The sequence below is a fragment of the Oryx dammah genome, unplaced genomic scaffold (genome assembly GCF_014754425.2).
Source record: "Oryx dammah isolate SB20612 unplaced genomic scaffold, SCBI_Odam_1.1 HiC_scaffold_28, whole genome shotgun sequence".
NCBI classification, from domain to species: domain Eukaryota; kingdom Metazoa; phylum Chordata; class Mammalia; order Artiodactyla; family Bovidae; genus Oryx; species Oryx dammah.
In genome coordinates, this window is record NW_024070212.1 from 98,307,559 (window position 1) to 98,327,070 (window position 19,512).

Genomic DNA, 19,512 nt, shown 5'->3' on the forward strand with positions numbered 1-19,512 from the left:
GCGAAGTAAGATCCCACATGCTGTGTTGTGCAGTCAAGAAAAATAAGAACTTAGGTACATGTTGCTATGTGCTGATTTGCTCATGGGAGACAGTGAGATTTCTCTGGTTTTGCCTATGGGACAGTGTGACTTTCTTTATTCTGCTGCTTCTACATAAGAGTTCTCTGTAACTCTTATGCTCTGGAAAGAGCAACTGTGTATTGATTTTGTATCCTGCAACTTTGCCAGATTCACTGATTAGCTCTAGTAATTTTCTGATATTATCTTGTACAGTATCATGTCATCTGCAAACAGTGAAAGCTTTACTACTTCTTTTCCAATCTGATTTCTTTTATTTTTCTTTTCTGATTGCTGTAGCTAGGACTTCCAAAACTATGTTGAATAATAGTGGTGAAAGTGTATACCCTTGTCTTGTTCCTGTTCTTAGAGGGGATGCTTTCAGTTTTTCACCATTGAGAATGTTTGCTGTAGGCTTATCATATATAGCCTTTACTGTGTTGAAGTAGGTTCCTTCTATGCCAATTTTTTGAAGAGTTTTAATCATGAATAGGTGCTGAATTTTGTCAAAGGCTTCTTCTGCATCTATTGAGATTGGAAAAAGCAACTGTGGAGATCCGCCATCTAATTCCAAGCACCTAAGTAGTCATGATTAAAGCTTATCCTTCTGAGTATAAAGAGAAAAACCCACATTTCTTAAGTGGATACCATTTTCCCTGGGCAGGAAAGTTTCTATGGAAAGTTAAGGGGTTCCCTCCCACTTAAAGCTGTATTTTCTTTGCCTGACCTGCTTCTACTAGGTTACTGAAAGCAATGGGATGGCAGGAGTATCCTGAAAATGACGAGAATTGTCTTCCCCTCACAGAGGATGAGCTCAGAGAGTTCCACATGAAGACAGAGCAGGTATGTGGTAAACTTTGCTGGAGAGCAGTTAATGACTAAGAGAAAACGTCCCAGTTTAGGGTGTGAGAAGGACCTTGAGAAAGAAAACAATAGATAAGTCGCCATTGTAGAAATACAGAGGAGCATCCCAGGCCATAAGGACCTCCAGTGGTGGACACAGAACCCGGTCAGTAGTTAGCAGGTTACAGAAAGCAATGTTATTTCATCCTGGAAGCTCTAACTCCTCATCAGAACCACAACGCTATTTTCCAAGGTTATGGGCTGAGCCCTTGGGCCCTGGGGAAGCAGGCTAACCCTGCTCTGCTTGCAGCCCTGTAGATTCCCTCTGGTGCCTCATCTAGAGCCAGGAAACCAAACAGTCTCTCTGAATTTCTTCAACAAATGCCTAGATTCTTTCTCTGAATAAAACATTGCCAGGTTCCTACAAACCTCATAGAACTTAAGTTCTGGTGGTATGTATTTAAAGCATAAATAACAGTGATGTTAAATCCTATAAAGAAAAGTATAGGCTGACATAAAGACCTCAGTACTCAGAACTCTGTTCCTCTGTCATTGGCATCACCTGAGAACTCGTGGAAGTAAGAAATCTTGAAACCTACTTCAGACATACCAAATCAGTCTGCATTTTAAAGAAATCCTTAGGTGATTCATTTGCACATTGCAGTTCAAAAAGCACTGCTGTAAGAAATCTTCAGTTTCTTAGAAGAAAGAACACTCTTAGAACATTCTGGCTAAAATTGAGCTGAAGCCTGGCCTTTCCCAACTTCCCTGATGGCTCAGGAGTAAAGAATCCGCCTGGAATACAGAAGACCTGGTTTTGATTCCTGGATCAGAAAGATCCCCTGGAGAAGGGAATGGCAACCCACTCCAGTATTCTTGCCTGGGGAATCCCATGGACAGAGGAGCCAGGTGGGCTACAGTCCATGGGACTGCAGAGTTGACTGAGCAACTAACACTTTCACTTTCTGGCCTTTGCCAGGTCCCGTGGGCCAGTTAGTGACTGATGATTGTCTTTTTCTTTTTTTCCCATGCCAACCACAGCTGAGAAGAAATGGCTTTGGAAAGAATGGCTTCTTGCAGAGTCGAAGTTCCAGCCTATTCTCCCCTTGGAGAAGCACTTGCAGGGCAGAGTTTGAGGACTCAGACACGGAGACAAGTAGCAGTGAGACATCTGATGACGATGCCTGGAAGTAGGCGTATAAATGCTCACAGTTAAATCTGACCCAGTAAACTCAGCTTGTGTGTTTAGGGGTTATACAGAATAAATCGTTCTTTTCCTTTTCTTATTTTATTGTTGAATACTTCATGCACAAGGGAAATAATCATATCCCAAAGAGAAAGCGAGCGATTGGCTTGTTTAGCTTTTGTTGTTGTTCTTCCCTGTTATCTGCTTAATAGAGAGAACTTTGTGTGGTGGGAAAGATTTTTAAAACACACATACACACAGTATATACGGGGCAATGCACAGGTGGGAGCTGGCAGTGCAGAGAGGAGGAGACACTGGTCTGCAGCAACAGCTTCTACTACCAGCCCTTGGGGCACTCACCCCTGTGCTCAAGCAATCATTGTCAATGACAAAGTGACTATTGAAGTTATAATTGTATTAAATTAATGCTAATAATTTGGATATTTTATTTTATTTCTGGCTGCTCGGGTAACGTTAGCCCTTAACCAAGCATATGTGGTTTTTTCCCTTTTTTTTTTTTTCTTTCTGGGTACAGCTGTAAAATATTTGGATATAGGAAATGTTGTGTTATTCTTGCAGCCTTGATATTCAGGGTGGATTGTAAAATATAAATTTTTGTGAGATTTCAAAGATTAAGATTATTTTGATAACATTATTTACAGATTTAAAAGATGTGGTTATCACAAGTCTGTTGAGGGGGAAAACTACTGCATAAAATAACTAACTTGGAATAAATATTTTGCATCAGTTTGGATTGTCTTGTGTAAGAAGTATATTTTCTTTAAAATTAGATGAGTGGATTTAGAGGTTTGAGGAAAATCTGAATTCAGACACACCTGTTTCTCCTTTTAGCAGATACATTTTGATGCAGAAAAACCTGTGCAATAAACTACCAGTAATAAAACCAGAAACCCAAGTTTCCTTTCTGAAGCTGTTTTTCACTGCCCATGTATTTGCTAGTGTACCTATTTTAAGGAACTCTTTGCCTCAGTATTCCTGCTAAATAAGAATATAGGGTTTCCCAGGCATTGTGCAAGGCCCTGGGAATGCAAGGAGCACCCAACTCAATAGGGAAGAGAAGAAACAGTTACATTAAAAATGGAATCTTAGGCCAAGATCTGATGGACAATTCGAAGTTAACAGATCACTGATAGTGGCATTCTTTGACCAGCTGTATATCACGTGGTCCCTAGTGGATATAGCAGCCCAAGATTATGCTCTAATGGGAGACAAGCAAAGGGGTAACAGGCCCAACCACTTGTAAGGATAACTATCTTATAGTGTAGATTCCGAAGGGGTAGAGACTAGAGGAAGAGAAACCACCATGATACTTAGTAGGTTCTAAAGGATAGGAAGGCAGAGTACTAATAAGAAAACTTGGGACTTCCCTAGTGATCTAGTGGATAAGACGCCACGGTTCCAGTGTAGGAGGCAAGGGTTCAATCCCTTATCAGGAAACTAGGGTTCACATGTGCCATGTGGGCGGTCATGAGAGACAGAAATTAATAATAGAGAAAGGAAGGAAAAGATGACACATTAATTGTGAGTCTTGATTTCAGTATTAAAATATGAAAAATGTGCATCTTAGGCTCAATGAAATACTATTAAGTGAACTATAAATTGGAAATGAGAAGTAGGTTGAGTTAGACATATCCTGTATATTTGGTCTTGGGCTTTGCCACTTAACTAGTGCTCTCAGAACAAATTTCTAAAATGTAGCCCTTTTCTCACTTGAAATTGAGCTGGACTTTGATTACATACTTTGAAAAACTTTGTAACCTGCTGCTGCGCCTACCTTGGCCTTAAGTACCTGGGGGTGAGGTGACCACTACCTGCTGGTTTAGAAACATGGAGCTAGGTCAGAGCTCCTGTTTCTGTTGGATTCATCTACTTGGGGAACTGGCAGGGAGATCTGGTCAGCAGGAATGGGGCCTGTGTGGGCCCCAGTCTTGAGTGAAGGGGTACTTTTCTGTATTTGATTTCCTTTTCTGATGGATTGTGTTCTCCCAGAACCACCTTTTCTGGGCTGTGCTGATTATCTTGGTGGGGGGGGTGGGTACTGGGAGTTGGGGAGCCTTGGTGTGACTTGGTTATGCAAAAGATATTACCTCCGGAGCGGCATGGTGGAAGGAAATGCTTGTTACTCAACCAGCAAGTCATGGTTTCCAGGCACAATGTCTTCTCTCTCAAGTATTCCCTGGATGGACAATGACATTTAACTTGGGATACATCCACTTGGGCAAAACTAGAATGAAGAAGATGACACTTTTCTGCCAGAGGCTATTAAATGACCAAGATAAAGTATGTGATATGGACTCAGCTATTCCAGGAGGCAGCTGTTTGCTCCCCTTTATTAATGTAGGCAGAAAAACCAAGGCCTAGTGGTAAGAGATTAGCTATACTCATACAGTGAGGTGGAACAATGCTTTAACAGTGTTTTTCAAGCCAGGGACTCCTCCCTAAGGTGACTAAGCCTTCCCACTCATTGTCCAGACTTGCCCAGACCTGAGGTGGTTGCCCAGGGAGCTAAAGCTTCTCCCCATACAAACTTGACCTGGTAAACGTGGTCTTTTCCTCTCTGCCTTTGGCTATTTCATCCTCCTCTCCCTTTCCCTCTGCCCCTCTGTCCTGTTTTCTCCAGGTCTTGGCTGGTGTCAGGAAAGGGGTCCCCTCCCATGGCCTCCCACTCCAGGGAGCCAAGGCTCCTGCCCTGTGGGTCCTGTGACATGGGTTTCCGCTCCTGGGCCCTGCTGGCCACCCACACGCGGCGCTTCTGCATTGGCCGTCAGACCCAGGGGGTGACGGTTGGAGCACAGCCCCCAGGAGCCACTGAACCACGGGTACGCGGGGTGAGGGCCTCCACAGTCATGAGTGGGCACTGAAGTGACTAACTCTCAGCATTCCTCACCCCACACCCCGTCCGCAGGTTGAGCCACAAGAACACCAAGGCCTCCAGGATCAGGAGGCCAGCAAATCAGCTCTGAAGAGGCTAACAGAGGAGGTACACCTGGCTTTCCCCACGGGCACAAAACGGCATTCCCCCCCCAAACTTAGAGATGACAAGTGGGTCAGATAACTCCCGACAGAGGCTGCGGGTAACTGTTACCTCCAGGTGCAGCGGCTGCGGCTCTATCTGCAGGAACTGAGACCCTGGGTAACCGAAATCCCCAGGGGGCCACAGGGGCCCTGGAGGCGTTCAGAGGAGACCGCTCAGAGCGCCCACTCCAAAGCTGCTGGCAGCCTGGGCGAGCGGCTGCTGGCACTGCACTGGACTCACGCAAGGCGCGTGGCAGAGACCGCAGCACAGAGCTGGGCCCTAGAGCAACGCGGCGAGGGTGAGGGGACGGGGGAGACTAGGGCCCCCACCTTTCCCCCCTGCCTTGAGGCCGCCCCACGGCCGTCTGTCTTGATCTCTTACCCCCTCAGAACTGAGCCGGCGCCTCCGAGGTTTGGCCCGGACCGGGAACGGGAGATCACTCATATTCAGTCTGGAGCGAGAGCTTCGAGAACTCCGGGCAGAGACAGGGCGAACGCGGGGGGCTCTGGAGAAGTTAGGGGCGCACGTTCAGCAGCTCCAGGCCAACCCGGTGTAAGAAAGACGCGTGGGAACCCGGGAGAGCTGCGCCTGCGCGGGGCGGGGCTTGAGCGGGGAGGGGGGCTCGGCCTGGAGGCCGAGCAGGAGCCGTCGGGAGGGGGCGGGGCTACCCGAGACCCTTGTCTTGATCTCTGAAGCGGTCCCGGCGCCGCCGGTCCCGACCCGAGCACCCGGCTGAACACCGTGAGAGAAGCAGAACTCTATGGTCCGGTGCTACAGGCCACCCCAGGGACTCTGCCTGCGGAGATCGGGTGAGGTCCGGGCCCGGGGATGAGCTCGGGACGAACCGCTGATCGATTCTGGTAAAACCCTGCTGCCTTCTTGTCCCCTACTCCCTAGGGCCCTGCGTGAGGCCTACATTCGAGGCGGAGGCCAGGACCCTGGCGTTCTGGGCTGGATGTGGCAGCTGCAAGCGGAGGCATCAGCTCTGGAGCTTCGGCGGTCGCGGACCCGCAGGGGTGAACAGGAGCGGGCCAGCCAGGAGACCTCTCTGGAAAGAGGGAAGGGCGGTGAGGCAGGACGCCTTTGGCTTGAGACCCACTTAAGTGAAACTCCGAGGTAGAACACTTGTCTCTGAGGTGGCTAGAATGTTAGCTGACAATCAGTCGTGTTCAGAGAGTACCAGGGCTGGAGAGCTGCTCAGGGCAGCTGGTCACCAGAGATCAGAGGTGACGAGTCACATTTGTTCAATCTCAGGAGGACGAGCAGGTGCTGCATTCAAGGAGCTTCTAGCAGTGGAGGCTGAAAACCGGCGCCTGGAGGCAGAAATCCTGGCTTTGCAGATGCAGAGGGGCGCAGGCCAGATGCCCTGGGGTCAGTGAGTACCCAGTTCCACCCTGCCCAGCCCTCCCCAGCAGGCCAGGCTCAGAGAAAGGGGTTAGAGGGACCATGCACGGGGAATGCGACCCGTGTCTGCGCCCCGTCAGTCCCGTGTCCACGCGCATCTCCAGGTGTCTGCATGGGTTTGGCTCTTGGGGATGAGGTATCTCACTTACTGCGTCCTGCTCAAGGGCCCCTTCTCTTCCCTGTACCTAGGGCGCGGGGAGCCGAGACTTGGGGCCAATCCGAGCCCACGCCTGAGGAGGGAAGATCCCCCAAGCCTCCCGCCTCCAGTGGCTCCCCCGCTGCCGCCCTCCACCAGAGTCCTGTTCTTGGGTGGCGCTGAGAAGGCTGTGAGGACCGGGGGTTGGGATGGGGGCAGTTCTGCTCTGTGCAGCTGGGGGAGCCCAGGGAGCACAGTGGCTGCCTGAGAGGCTTTCTGGAAGAATGAACTCTTCCTGCGCAGTCGCAGCTTCCTGGAGCCATGACCAGGAACCTGGCCAGGGATCCACACCACCTCCTGCCCACAGCTGACGTCCTGGGCCCTGCACCCTACAACCCTGGGTGAGGCCTGCTCCCTCCTTCAGCATCCTCTGACTTAGTCACTGCTGCTAGTTAAGGAGACCCACTCAGGCCAGCTAGGATCAGGGAACTGCCTGGGTGGTGGGAGGGTGAAGGACTTGGAGTGTGTGCGTGTTTTGAGACCTGTGTTTCCTAGGGCTGGCTTTGTCATTTTCTATGACTTCCTGCGGGGCCTTGAGGCTTCTTGGGTTTGGGTGCAACTAATGACTGGTTTGGCCCGAGATGGACAGGAATCAGGAGGGACCACAGCGCTACCCCCAGCCCTTTGCCTGCCCCCACCTCCAGCTCCTGGGCCCACTGGCAACTGTGCCATCCTTGCCAGCAAGCAGCCTGTACCCAGGTCAGTACATGGGGATTATTTCCTTGGTGCTTTTTGCCACAGCTGAGGCTTTTCCCTCACTCTGCTATATTTCCTCATCTGTATACAAGGACTCTGACTCTGAGGGCCAAGTCCTAGGAAGGGAGCATAACCACTTCTGGCTCCTGACACGTTTCTGGTTTTGCTCTAGACTACTACCCTCACCATCAGTAGCCTTGGTCTGTGAGCTCCAGGCCTGGCAGGGCCTAGCATGGGCTAAGGCACCACAGCCAAAGGCCTGGGCCTCACTAGTGCTATTTGACCAGAATCAGAGATTGCTAAGTGGTCGTTGGCGTCTCCCACTTCGGGCCCTCCCCCTGGACCCCAGCCTTAGCCCTGGGCAGCTGAACGGGATTCCCCAGGTGAGTGTGGAAGATGGGGGCTGGGTCTGCTCCTTCACGTTACAGATACAAGACCATTTCACCTTTCCCAGGTTAATCAGGCTGAGCTCTTTATGCGACTGGTGAATGCCAGAGATGCAGACGTCCAGGCCCTGGCAGAGATCAATCCAGCAAACACCCAGGAGTACCAGCACCCACCTCTGGTGAGCGCCCAACTGGAGCGGGGACACCACAGGTGTGGTTGATGTGGTTAATAACCAGCCTTTGTTGACCACTATGCACTTACCAAGCCATTACTGTGTTTTCTGTGAACGAACTCATGTGACTCACATATCCTATTACGTCCGTACTACTGTGTCAACAGATAGGAAATGAGAGCACAATGAGGTTAACTTGGTTCACAGCGAGCAGTTAACTGTGAAGTGGTGTGACACCAGACACTGTGCTGTTAACCTCCGTACAAAGACTGCTGCACATCTACCCTCTCCTCGTTCCACAGGTACCCAACTCATCTTCACCAGAAGCCAGCCCCCTCGCCCCCAAAACTGCCTTTGTTGACCCCCCTCCTCCTGAAGATGCCTGAACCAGCAGACTCAGGCACAGAGAAGAGGGTCCCCTCCCCACAGCTTCGACCCACCCCCACTGGCTCTGAGTCCAAAAGAATGGGGATATGAGTAGCTTTAATGTGCACAAGACTGGGGGCCTACACTGAGGCCTCTTCTAGGATCTGCAACTTTACTAACCCCATGTTCTGACAAGAGTCTGGAAACAAATACAGATGTGAGCACATAACATGAGCTCCAATCCCAGCTCTAACTTCCACAAGCACTTGGCCTTTCTTTACCTATTATCCTTTTGTTAAAAAAGATTGATGTGAGGATTAAACATGTCAGGTTTATAATATTGTCTAGCATATAAATTCCTTGAAAGGTGACTTGGAGAGTCTTTCATTCGGCTAAAGGAACTCTATGAGCTCCCCCCCCCCTTTTTTTTTGCTAAAGCCAGTCTTACTGCCCACTTATTTATCCCAGCTTCTTCACATCCTCCAGGAAGCCTTCCAGATTCTCAAGGTCACCATAAAACAGCGAGCTCCTGTAGCCTTGTAGCCTATCTACTTACAAACAACCGGGTCATGTTCCCCCCAAGTTGGCAGGGGGCTCATCAGAGGTGAAATCCAGCTGAAATTATATTGGGCCTGGCTTCAGACCCATGTCAGCAAAATCAAAGGCATGATAATTAAGAGCTAGCTGCCTTTGCCTCCAACACTGGATGTTCAAACTCCAGGTTCTAACCTGCTATCTGTCCAGTGCAGCAAAGTAGCCCTCTGAGTGTTGGAATTTTCAAATCCCATTAGGTAGTAGAGGGCAGGCACTGTTTGGAGTTCAGATCCTGCCTGATATAAAGCAGTTTATTAAAGGTCAGCTCAGAGGCAGCCAAGTCACAGATCTGACACTAGCTCTGCACACATCAGCAAGGGCCCAGTGAGATGGCGTTAGTACCAGTGGCCTAAGCACCAGCACCCTTGGACTGGGCAGCCAGAATTGCTGAGCCAGTTTCCACCTTTCAACCCGGCATCCCACTGAAATGCTCCAGGCAGCCCAGGATCCCACTCTAAACACAAGTCCAGAAGCATTTTAACATCTTTATTTAAGAAGTCAAAACTGTGGACAGGTAACAATTCCAACTGTTGATATAATCTGTACAGGAAGGTTCAAATATAACAATGTAACTCAACCACCCAGTTCTCCCCACAGATTCTTCCAACCACATCCGAAGTGTCCAGTCTGTCCCTCAGCCACTTGCAAGCTCAATTTTATACAGTTAGCATAACAGTTTTCCTCAAGGATCACTCCCCCTGCCCGCTCCCTTGCCCCAATTTTCTTCAGTTTTTTCCAGGACAGGATTATGGCCCTAATTGGAGACCAGGTGGATACCAACGTGTCTGCCACCCAAGGCCTGGCATAGCTGTTATTAGCTCACAAAGTCCATCAAACAGTATCAGCACCAAAGAACAAGATCTTCACTAAGTCTTGTTTTATAGCCCCTGTCCAGGGAGAGCACCACTCAATTTGCAAGACAGCCCAGGTTCGGAGTATTTATAATGGAAAAGATATAGCACCATTGGAAGATAAGGGCCTGCAGCTATGCTTGATTTCATCACCTCCACACTAGACAGGAATCTGGATTAGAACTTCCAACAGAGATCAATACAGAAGAGGAGGAAAACACAAAAACCTTTGGCCACTGTATAAAACCCGGAGTGCTCTAAGGGGCACAGATTAAGCCAATATTTTAAGGGGAAAAAAACCATCAAAGCCTCAACCTTTGCTTACAATCTTTATTGAAGTTATACAAAAAGAATCCTCGAAAAGTGAAAAAATACATTATATACAAAAACACTTTCCATTGGGAGGAAGGCTCTGCTCCCTCTCTTAACATGCAGTGCTTTCAACTGTAGCTCCGGCCTCCACTGTCCCCTCCACTGCTGCCCGGCTTTCAGCTTTATTCTCAGCCTGGAAGATAAACAGGGAGCCTGGGCATAAGTGACCCTACTTTAAGCCATTCTTTCTTACACAACTGAGTTGGCCTCAGTCAGAGGAACAACACAGTCCCTTAAATTCTGCTTTGCTCTCTACACTAAAAGCGATCACAAGTATACAGCCATTTCCTAACTTCTCTGTAATAAGGCTGACAAAAAGAGGAGCAAGCAAAAGTGACTGAATGGTCTTGGCAATCAAGTGTCTTCTCACACATTCATTAGAAGGGGACCTGTGGTATGTATTTGACAATGAGACATCTTACATTTCATAACCAAACTGTTTCCTATACAACCTCATTGTTTTTATGAAAGTAACCAAATAATCCAGAGGATCAAGTTGGGGAACATGCATTGGTTTCCCCAGGCCCTGAGAACAAGGGAAATGAGGCAAGAGTCCAAACCCTGCTTAACTGCCCACCTCCTCCTCCATGTTTTCAGAAACTTCGGTTCCACTGGAAATAGTGTCCCCACTGCCTCCATTCACCTCCGGCTCTTGTTTGGCTTTCTTTGCATCATCTTTCCGGGGGCTCTCTTCCTCCGGTTTCCTCTATAAACATATAATTGTGAAAGCTTCACAAATGTGCTTACTGTCTTTAAAAGGACAATTATAAAACAATTTTGTGACACATGCTTCTTCCCTATGGTGCAAAGATCACAAACACCAGGATTCACAGTTCTAAGGGTCTTCTGAGCCACAGCCTGTCCTCTCCAGAATAGACTGGTATGCCTAAAGATACCAGTTCAGCCTCTCCAAGGATGAAGAGAAAGGATAGGGATGAGGCATAGACAACAGTGACCAACCCACAAATCCAAATTTCTACAGTTGAGTCAGGAAGCAAAGTAAGAGTGAAGGCTCTTTCACAAGTTTAAGGAGGTCTGCTGCTGAATGACTACTGTAAACCTGCCAGCTCCCCAAGATGGGATGATCTGACTAGACATCCTCATCAGCTTTCTTAACAGCCCTTGGGCTAAAATAGACCAGGAGTGTTGCTAGAAGACATATGTATTTCTTTTGGCTACACTAGGTCCTACTTGTGGCATACGGGATCCAGTTCCCTGACCAGGATCAAACTCAGGCCCGCAACAATGTAAGCTTGGAGTCTTAGCCACTGAACCACCAGGGAAGTCCCAAAACAGACATCTTATTGCACCAAGTATTAGGGATGTTTATGTGAAAGGTAATTCTCATGTATCATTTGGAGGGAGGGAAATGCAGAGTAGGAAGAATATAGAAGAGAAATAACCACATATAGATTTACCTTCTTTCTGACAAGGTGAGAAATATCAGTAACACAATTTGATGAGGAAGCACCATCTGTTGGCTTTCTACTGGCAATCTGGCAAAAAAGAAACCTTTGTTACCAATGTACTGCTATAATATATGAAATATACACTGAGGCCTAATATTAATTGACAAAAATCACCTGAATACCCACCATGGAAACTGAAGAGCTTCCTCCACTAGGAGTGAAACCTGAAGTAGAGCTCTCCACCTGTGAGAAATGACAAACCCAAGTGGGTCCCAGGATAGAACCCACCAGCTCACCTACCTACAAGCAACTGATTAGTAAGTCTTCAAATACTAGTGGTCTCCATATGGTAGCAACATCACCCACCCTCTCTACTCAGACCCATGGTCACATAGTAAATAGCTGAGAAAGAATTCAAACCCAGTCTGGCTCCAGAGCATACTGTCTTAAGCACTGTATTTACTATTTGAGAGGAAATCATATATGACTTCTCACATTCCTTCTGACATCCAAATCCCTGGAAACCAAGTCGTGAGGAAGATTCCTACCATATGGAACACTAGGTACCATGATAAAAAGGCCTTCAAAAATATCAAATGTGTGACTATCAAAACTCTACAAGGAAACCAAACGAACCAGAGTTGCTTTCAGAGCCAGTTCAGCTACATTCCCACTATGCTGGGACTCCTTTGCATCTTCTATCTTCTCTCTAATTTCAGGGAGCAGCTCCTTCAGCTCCTCAATTTCTTTCTCATATTCAGAAGGTGATCCTTCAGCCTCCTTCATCTGCTCATTTAGTACAGCTAGAAAGAAAAGACTGAAGTGATCAGTAAGTAATAGATAACACAAAAGGAACCTTTAAAAAAAGAAAAAAACCTGTCAATACTGGATCCATCATAATTACTGTGGAAACAGCTGACGCATACTCACCCATTCTCTTCTCAATGACTTCAATAGATCTGCTGAACTGAGCCACTGCTTCATCATACTGAGAGTTGTACCCGTAGGCCAAGCCCAGCTGGTAGTGAGTCTCTGCAAGGAGCCGATCGTGGGCTTCCAGATACTGTTCCTGCAGGTTTAGGCAAGCCTGGAACTCCTCCACAGCTTGGAGGTAATTCTCTATCAAAGAGAAAAATAGCAAGCAAATGTACATTTAATATACAGAACTTTTACAATTCCAGAAATCCTGCAGAAATGTTTTCCCATGTTATATATATTTCACTTTTCTTTGTAGTATCTCCAGGACCCTTGGACAACTTAAAAAAGCTACTGGGAGGGAGTTCCCTGGCAAGCCAGTGATTAGGACTCTGCACTCCCAATGCAAGGGGGCCATGGGTCCACCCCTAATCAGGGAACTAAGATCCCGCATGCTGCACAGTGCAGCCAAAAGAAAAAAAACCTACCAAGAGTCTTTATTTAGAGTATCATTTAAAAGACTGTTCATTGTTCTAGGAACCATAACGAACCCAAAACACCTACTGTCCATTCAAAACTAACTGCCCATAATTTATGATCAATTGAGCTGGATTTTAAGGAATTAGAAGGTTAAGGCATGGCGGGGGGAACTGTGTTAGAGAGTAAAATAGAAAATGTATTACCAGATTCAACACTAACTTCTCCAAGTTTAAGATGTGCCTGTGCAGCATAAAGCTGAGCCTCCTTCGTGTCTTGCCTAAAAGAAGGAAAGATACTTAGAAACCTTAACAACATCTGACCAAGCCTAACTGTTTTGTGTTCAACCCCCAAACTCCCAACCTAAGCCTAAAAGCACCAAGAGTTTTACCTTTTAAAAATGATCTTTGCTAAATCCAGCATATCCCAGGCAAGCTCTAGGTTCCCAATCTCCTCCTCTTCATTTTCTTGAAGGGACTAAAGTATATCCAAATCATTGGTGTTAGGCAGAAGTACAAGACAGGCATCTTTGATTACAAATCAAAGTGACAGTTAGCAATGGGTCCTGTCCTAATTAACAGAACCCCTAGGATCAAATGGATCTGTCTATTCTCAGCACGAACAAAGGGTCCCCAAACCCTGACCAAGAAATGACTATCTATAATAATCATGCCGACACTAGTAAACGATAGTCCTAAAGTAAGAAAGGAGATAATACTCAGCAAATAATAATTCACCTTGTTTTCAAGAGCTGAATCATTTAGTGTTTCTTCAGCCTTGTCATTTTCTTTATCCTCCTCTTCTGAGCCCTCGGTTTCTGCAAGCAAAAATTCTTCAGTATTGAGAATACTAAACGTAACAGACAAAAATGACAGGACAAGTCAGAGATTCCAGTAAACATGTCAAATGACCTATATTCTGGGGTAGGACAGGCCAGATTCAAGCCAAATCGGGTAACATTTGAACTGGATATAAATAATAAAGTCAGCGGTTAACAGTCTAACTCGAGTCTAATCCAGACTTAGCATAATCTTAAATAATTCGGACCTTCAATGACCAACAGGCTGTGTTTCTCTTCTAAAAGTCAACCTGCACAGTTCAGATCAAAAGAAATTAACTACTGACTTTAATTCACTGGCTAGAAACTCCCATCTACTCAACCAGAGTCAATTGGAGGCCTCAGCCAGTATTCCTAGGTTCTTTAAGCCAACTGTCAGTTAATACTAATAAGGCCAAGAAAATACCAGTTAAATTACTCCAGTCCATTTGAAGCAAGGATGCTCAAGAGGATGCTTTCCCACAACACAGCCGTGGAGAGAAGCACAGCCCTCACCAGTCCTCACCAATGAGCATGCCGCACTCCAGCCAGCTCCAGCATGCACAGAATTTCAGTGAGCAGTACCATGTTATTTGACTTTTCAGTACCATGTTAAAATCTACAACCATACCACCACCACATTTCATCATACTGACAAATACAAGTTAACTGCCTGCGAGGACAGGCTGCTGATAAATAGCTCTACACACTTGGTTTCAAACAATTCATGAAATGGGTATAATGTGCCTAATTCTGCCATCTTTCATTAAGTACTTAACACCATCAGAAGAGCTCAAATACTGTCTAACTGAAAATTAGACATTAGAGCCATGAAGTCAGGTTAAAGAACTTTTATCTGTCTACCAATATTTCTTTAGGATGGAAATAGGCACAGAAAAGTCGTATAAATTAGGACAAACTAAAGTCCTAAGAACCAGTTAAAGTTACAAGTTAATTGTAATTAACCTCTATAGCAAACACTGTTTTATCAGGTACCTCCTTTTTCTCCTGTTGACCATGTAATTTGGTCACCACCACATACCAGTACCTTGCCATGCCCAAATTTCAAAGTGGTTTGTAAACTTAGCTCCCTAATGATAGGCTAGAGGCTGATTTTGATGATGACGCCCATCCTCCACCAGAACACATAACAGGTAAAGCAGAAGGCGTGTATTTCTCACAGTATTAAAAAAACCAAACACCTTATCTTCCCAACTTGCAGGAAAATTTGACAAAATGTTGCTGTTCTATATTCTTATTTATCTGGTATCTGTTCAACTTATACCAGCATGCTAGAAAGTGGCATCTATTTTGGCATAAAATGTCTAGATATTTGGAGTTTTACATCAAATTTTTAAATTAAAATTCTTATAATGGTCTGAGAAAAATACTTGTTTCTCTTGAGGAATCTGCATTACCTTCATGGTGGAGAAGAGCTAGGTTAATGAGAAAGCCACTATTTTTTAACCTGGTAATCTGTACCCAGGTATTAATAGAAATGCACTGAAGGCCTCAGTTAAGAGATCTGTTTATTTTCTAAGTTTCTTTGAAAATGGTATCTTTTTTGTAGTATGTCATCCTTCAGAGAAAGGGAAACAATGTTTTATAGATACCATTTCTCTCATCTTAGAGCGTCTTCAAAACAATGTGGCAAGAGAGCTGTGCAAAGCAGAATGACTCTTAAATACCTCTTCAAGGGGTTTTAAGAGAAAACCTCTTCCAAGATTTCTGCAGGCTAGTGCTACCACATACATTTCTGACAAGAAGTGGGTTAAAGGAAGGGATTAAAGTTGCCTTCCTCAGTGTGAGGTATTCTGGGAAGAACACATTCACATCAGATCTAGGGTCATATTCTGGTCCTATGATTTACTGTTTGACCCCAAACAAGTCACGTAACCCCTAACCCTCCATTTCCTCATCACTATAACTAGAGTAATACTACCTACTACATAGGACTATATTTTGGAATCAAAAGTAAAGTAATGTATGTGAGAAACTCTAAAGATTAAGACATGAGAGGTTTTTTTAAAACTGAGGAATTGAGTTCTGTGCTTTTTCCATACACTCTCCTCAAGCCCAATGAGCAGCCCAATGGTGCTACCATTTAGCCAATTCATTTCTGGTTACCATGCTTGTGCTGGCTGGAGTACAAGGACTTGCACACAGGTAGAAGGAAGTTAACCAGAATTAGCTACAGATATTGATAATGGGTCTTTGAACATCTCAAACATAAGAAAACTCAAAGTAGTCATAATTAAGTAATATGTGTGTGTGTATAAAGTAGTAACGATTAATTGGACTATACCTGTGGTTATTAATACCAACGTTAGATAAATCTTACAGACACAGCAGAATCCTCAAATGATAATACAACTCAAGTCAGACGTGCCAATTATGTAGTTGCTAATTAGAGGCTTATACATCTTGATGAAACGGAATCATAATTAGACCAATGATACGATACAAAGCATTCACATTTCATAACATTCTAAGTAACAAAAAAGTCAGTTTAGCAGCCAAAGCAAGCATGAAATGAGGAGGGAAAGCTGCAAGAGTTTTCAATTATCTTTTGGAGGGGGCTAATTTAACTAATGTGAATAAGCCTCTAAACACTTCCTAAAGACTGAAAGTAAAGATTACCAGAATTCTTTCACTCTGGTGATAAAACATTCAAGGGTAAACTGCCTTCACTTAAATGGCATGCCTGCTTAAGTGCATCAATTCAGTGGATTCTACTGCTTTAATCCTGCTTCCTAAAGCAGAAAAAAAAGAACCATGTGAACAGTAAATTTTAAAATCCAGAGGCATGCAAGTGAACATCCATTCAGCATTCTCTGCCAGCCTAGCACACTATTTCCCTACCTACTCCACCCCACCACCCACCTTTGTTGGCTAGTAGAGTGCAACAAGTTACTGATAGCTAGCCAAATCTCAGAAAGACCTATTTTGCAATTAGTAAAAGCGTTAGTCTATAAGCCAGCTAAAGAAGACTTGCTTTTAACTTGCTCAACTTATCACCACCTTCTTAAAACCACTCCCATTTTCATTTAGCCCTTTCCTAATCCAAAGGCAGACGGAAAATTCTGAATGGAAGGCTGACTTTTACCCATGATTAGTGAGTCAAATCCAGAATGTACTCCACCCACTGTAGCTCTTGTATGTCCCGGTTACCTTCACCCTCTTTCATCTGTTCTTCTTTGTCTTGTGCTTCTTCATTAGCAGCTATCTTAACTTTGTCTTCAGGGGATTGCTCAGTAGGCCCCTGGGCCACCTCAGTCTCCACCCCATCTCCGGCTGCCTCAGACTCTTCTACAGCCAGCTTAGTCTCCTGGCTAGGAAGCAGCTCTGCCCTGACCTCCTCTAGTCCGAAGCCTTCTTTTGGTCCTACCAGTCCTTCTGCATTAGTCTGCGCTTGAGTGGAGGCGTGATCCCCTGCAGCTGACAGTCTACTGACTGCACCATCCTGAGGCAGAACTGTGTCCTGCCCTCCCGGGTTCTCAGAGACTTCTGATCCGGCTTCTGCAGCTGAGGCATCTGCAGCCTGTGTTGTCACCTCCGGTGACTCTTCGGCAGAAGGCAATTCTTGCCCTACCAACTGCTCAAGAATGGCCTTTCCTGGTTCACTTTCAGAGGCAGCTACCTGCTCCTTTGGCTCATCCCCACCCATATCCACTGGCTTGACTGCTTCTATCTCCACTGGAGTGCCCTGCTTTTCTAGAGTCACAACAGGTTGTTCTTTCAAAACTTCTTTTGGTTTCTCCTCTATGCTCACAATTACTTCTCCCTGACCCCCTTTTTCTCTGCACTCTTCTTGGACGTCAGTTTCAGAAACTGATTTTCCTTCCTCAGCACCCGGTATTTCCTGATCTGGCTTCTTAGAAATGACTTCAGCTTCACTCAATCCTTCTGGTGCCGCTGCTCCTTTTCCCTCTTCAGTGGTTTCAGTTAACTGATCTGGAGCTGATTTAACTTTCTCCTGTAGTTCCTCTGCAGGCTCACCGATATCCATATCTTCTCTTCCACCCTTCTCCATTTCAGTTTCCTGTTCTTTATCCATTTCAGGCTTTACCAGAGACTTGTCTTCTGTTTTTTGGGCTTCTTTTTCTCCCATGGCGTCATAAACCTGTTCTCTCAACTCTTCCCTTGCTTCCTCTACATGGTTAAAGAACATGAAGCATAAACATGTCTTCGAGTTTAATGGTAAAGGCATAAATGGAAACTAAAAATACATTCCCTTTAAACCCTCAAACAGCCTGGCTTATGTTTTAGCAGATGGCCTACAAATTACCTGCCCCTTTGAGAAAAGCAAAGGAAAAATCCCAACTAGCAGAGCAACTTACTGCAAAAGAAAACCCAAGCTCCTTAAATTAAGTATTATTTTACTTGAGCATTCTAATTATCAGTTAGGTAAGAGATGCCAAGCTTTACATTCTCCTCTCAACACTATATATATATAATAGATCTGATATGTAAAACTCTAGCAGCAAAACCCAGATTAGAAATTAACATTTAATTTTCTTAGACCAAAAAATATAAAAGGGCCCCCAAAGCCTAGCCATTAAAATAACTGAGCTGCAAAGACTTTTAAAGATTTACATCAGAAAAATATTTTAGGTTATTTTAATACTTAGAATATCAATTTAAATAACCAGATTTATTTAGGAAATTAAGTTATCCCCTTAAAAAAGTCTATCATCAGTTTCACTGAGACCTCCCCCGCAGTCTCCACTAGATGCAGGTGTAGCCTCAAGAGAGACTATTCAAAATAAGGAGAGCCCTATTTCCATCGCTTTTACACAAGAAATATACGTCGCATCTCTTGAATGTCACATGCAACTCCACATACCATCTATGTTATCATTATTTTCTACCAGAGATTCTTCTTCTGTTTTTTCTCCTTCCTCCTCTTCCACATGCACACCTTCCAGGGCATTTCCCAACACACCATTCTCCATTCTAGCAGAACAAAAGGAGAAAGCACTAAAGGTATGATGGCTAGAACCCAGCAGTCTTTTTAAGAAAGAAACTTAGTCCTGTATTATAGAAGCAACAGAAGAGAAAGTAAGTACAGGGAATATGAACTATAAGCACTCATGAAAGAAAAGCAATGATCAAAACGAATATAAACTATGGCTTTAAGAGCACTGAAGACAATGAACATACCCTTTATCCAGCCATCTGAAAAAGCACTGATAACCCTTACCAAAAGGGCCATGTTTCCCAAACTTCTCATCCACCTGTATGTCTCTAGATGGCCAAAAACATTCTGGCAAGATTTTCATGACAAATCCTTAGACTGCTTTACAAAATTAGAAAGCTTAGCAAAAGTGAGAGATTAAACAGATTACAGATTATTTGCTACTCTGTGTACCCTCAATATATTTTATTCTGGTTAATAAATTCTGGTGGAATATCACAACTTTCCAACTCCTTATCCAGAGATGATTCTTCTGTTTTTTATCTTAAGACATTTTCACGTGCCAAGTGTCCTTTCCAAATTGTCCTTCCGTCCGTCCTTGTTATGGATGATTGTTCTGGGCTAGCTGAGTGTTTTTAAAGGTTCCCTCTCTAAACTAGACTTGGTAAGTTATTGACTATTCACTAATGGAAAGATCTCTGCTTCTAATAACTGCAAAAGTCAAAACTTAAGTATAACTTTACTCTTTTAAGTGCCTTTCAAAACTCCCATCAAGGGAATTCTCCCATCAAGGTTCATTGGTTAAAACTCCACAC

The 19,512-nt window shown here is 45.0% G+C and overlaps 3 protein-coding genes and 1 long non-coding RNA gene across 12 annotated transcripts in view; 2 read left to right on the plus strand and 2 right to left on the minus strand.

Moving 5' to 3' along the window:
• The window catches only part of GPBP1L1 (GC-rich promoter binding protein 1 like 1), a 64,237-nt gene extending 61,240 nt beyond the window's left edge, over positions 1-2,997 (plus strand). For all 3 annotated transcript variants that reach the window (XM_040231320.1, XM_040231319.1, XM_040231318.1), the window contains exons 11-12: positions 798-900; positions 1,942-2,997. In XM_040231320.1, the coding sequence (XP_040087254.1) occupies positions 798-900; positions 1,942-2,094 (256 nt within the window). In that variant the 3' untranslated portion in view covers positions 2,095-2,997. The remainder of the gene's footprint in view (positions 1-797; positions 901-1,941) is intronic.
• The window catches only part of LOC120856257, a 32,233-nt gene extending 25,802 nt beyond the window's left edge, over positions 1-6,431 (minus strand). Inside the window, exon 1 of the long non-coding RNA XR_005719412.1 lies at positions 5,505-6,431. This is a non-coding gene — a long non-coding RNA (uncharacterized LOC120856257). The remainder of the gene's footprint in view (positions 1-5,504) is intronic.
• CCDC17 (coiled-coil domain containing 17) lies at positions 4,650-8,647 on the plus strand. Of its 6 annotated transcripts, XM_040231297.1 has the most exons (13): positions 4,650-4,935; positions 5,013-5,087; positions 5,199-5,421; positions 5,513-5,675; positions 5,849-5,932; positions 6,021-6,139; positions 6,378-6,494; positions 6,717-6,853; positions 6,967-7,064; positions 7,219-7,422; positions 7,592-7,802; positions 7,874-7,984; positions 8,281-8,647. In XM_040231297.1, exons 1-13 carry the CDS (start codon positions 4,762-4,764, stop codon positions 8,362-8,364), a joined length of 1,800 nt encoding a protein of 599 aa, XP_040087231.1. In that variant the 5' UTR covers positions 4,650-4,761; the 3' UTR covers positions 8,365-8,647. The 6 variants fall into 6 exon arrangements, with proteins under 6 accessions (XP_040087231.1, XP_040087226.1, XP_040087229.1 ...); XM_040231292.1 differs by having other exon boundaries at positions 7,313-7,802; XM_040231295.1 differs by having other exon boundaries at positions 5,226-5,421; positions 7,313-7,802.
• Positions 8,648-9,403: 756 nt separating this feature from the next.
• The window catches only part of LOC120856212 (nuclear autoantigenic sperm protein), a 28,597-nt gene continuing 18,488 nt past the window's right edge, over positions 9,404-19,512 (minus strand). The window contains exons 5-15 of one of the 2 annotated variants that reach the window (XM_040231284.1): positions 18,626-18,735; positions 16,951-17,931; positions 13,700-13,779; positions 13,354-13,439; positions 13,169-13,242; positions 12,501-12,689; positions 12,207-12,373; positions 11,757-11,813; positions 11,580-11,657; positions 10,739-10,867; positions 9,404-10,294 (exon numbers count right to left, since the gene is read on the minus strand). In XM_040231284.1, coding sequence (XP_040087218.1) covers positions 10,214-10,294; positions 10,739-10,867; positions 11,580-11,657; positions 11,757-11,813; positions 12,207-12,373; positions 12,501-12,689; positions 13,169-13,242; positions 13,354-13,439; positions 13,700-13,779; positions 16,951-17,931; positions 18,626-18,735 — 2,032 coding nt within the window. In that variant the 3' untranslated portion in view covers positions 9,404-10,213. The remainder of the gene's footprint in view (positions 10,295-10,738; positions 10,868-11,579; positions 11,658-11,756; positions 11,814-12,206; positions 12,374-12,500; positions 12,690-13,168; positions 13,243-13,353; positions 13,440-13,699; positions 13,780-16,950; positions 17,932-18,625; positions 18,736-19,512) is intronic. The other variant, XM_040231286.1, reaches the window with a different exon arrangement.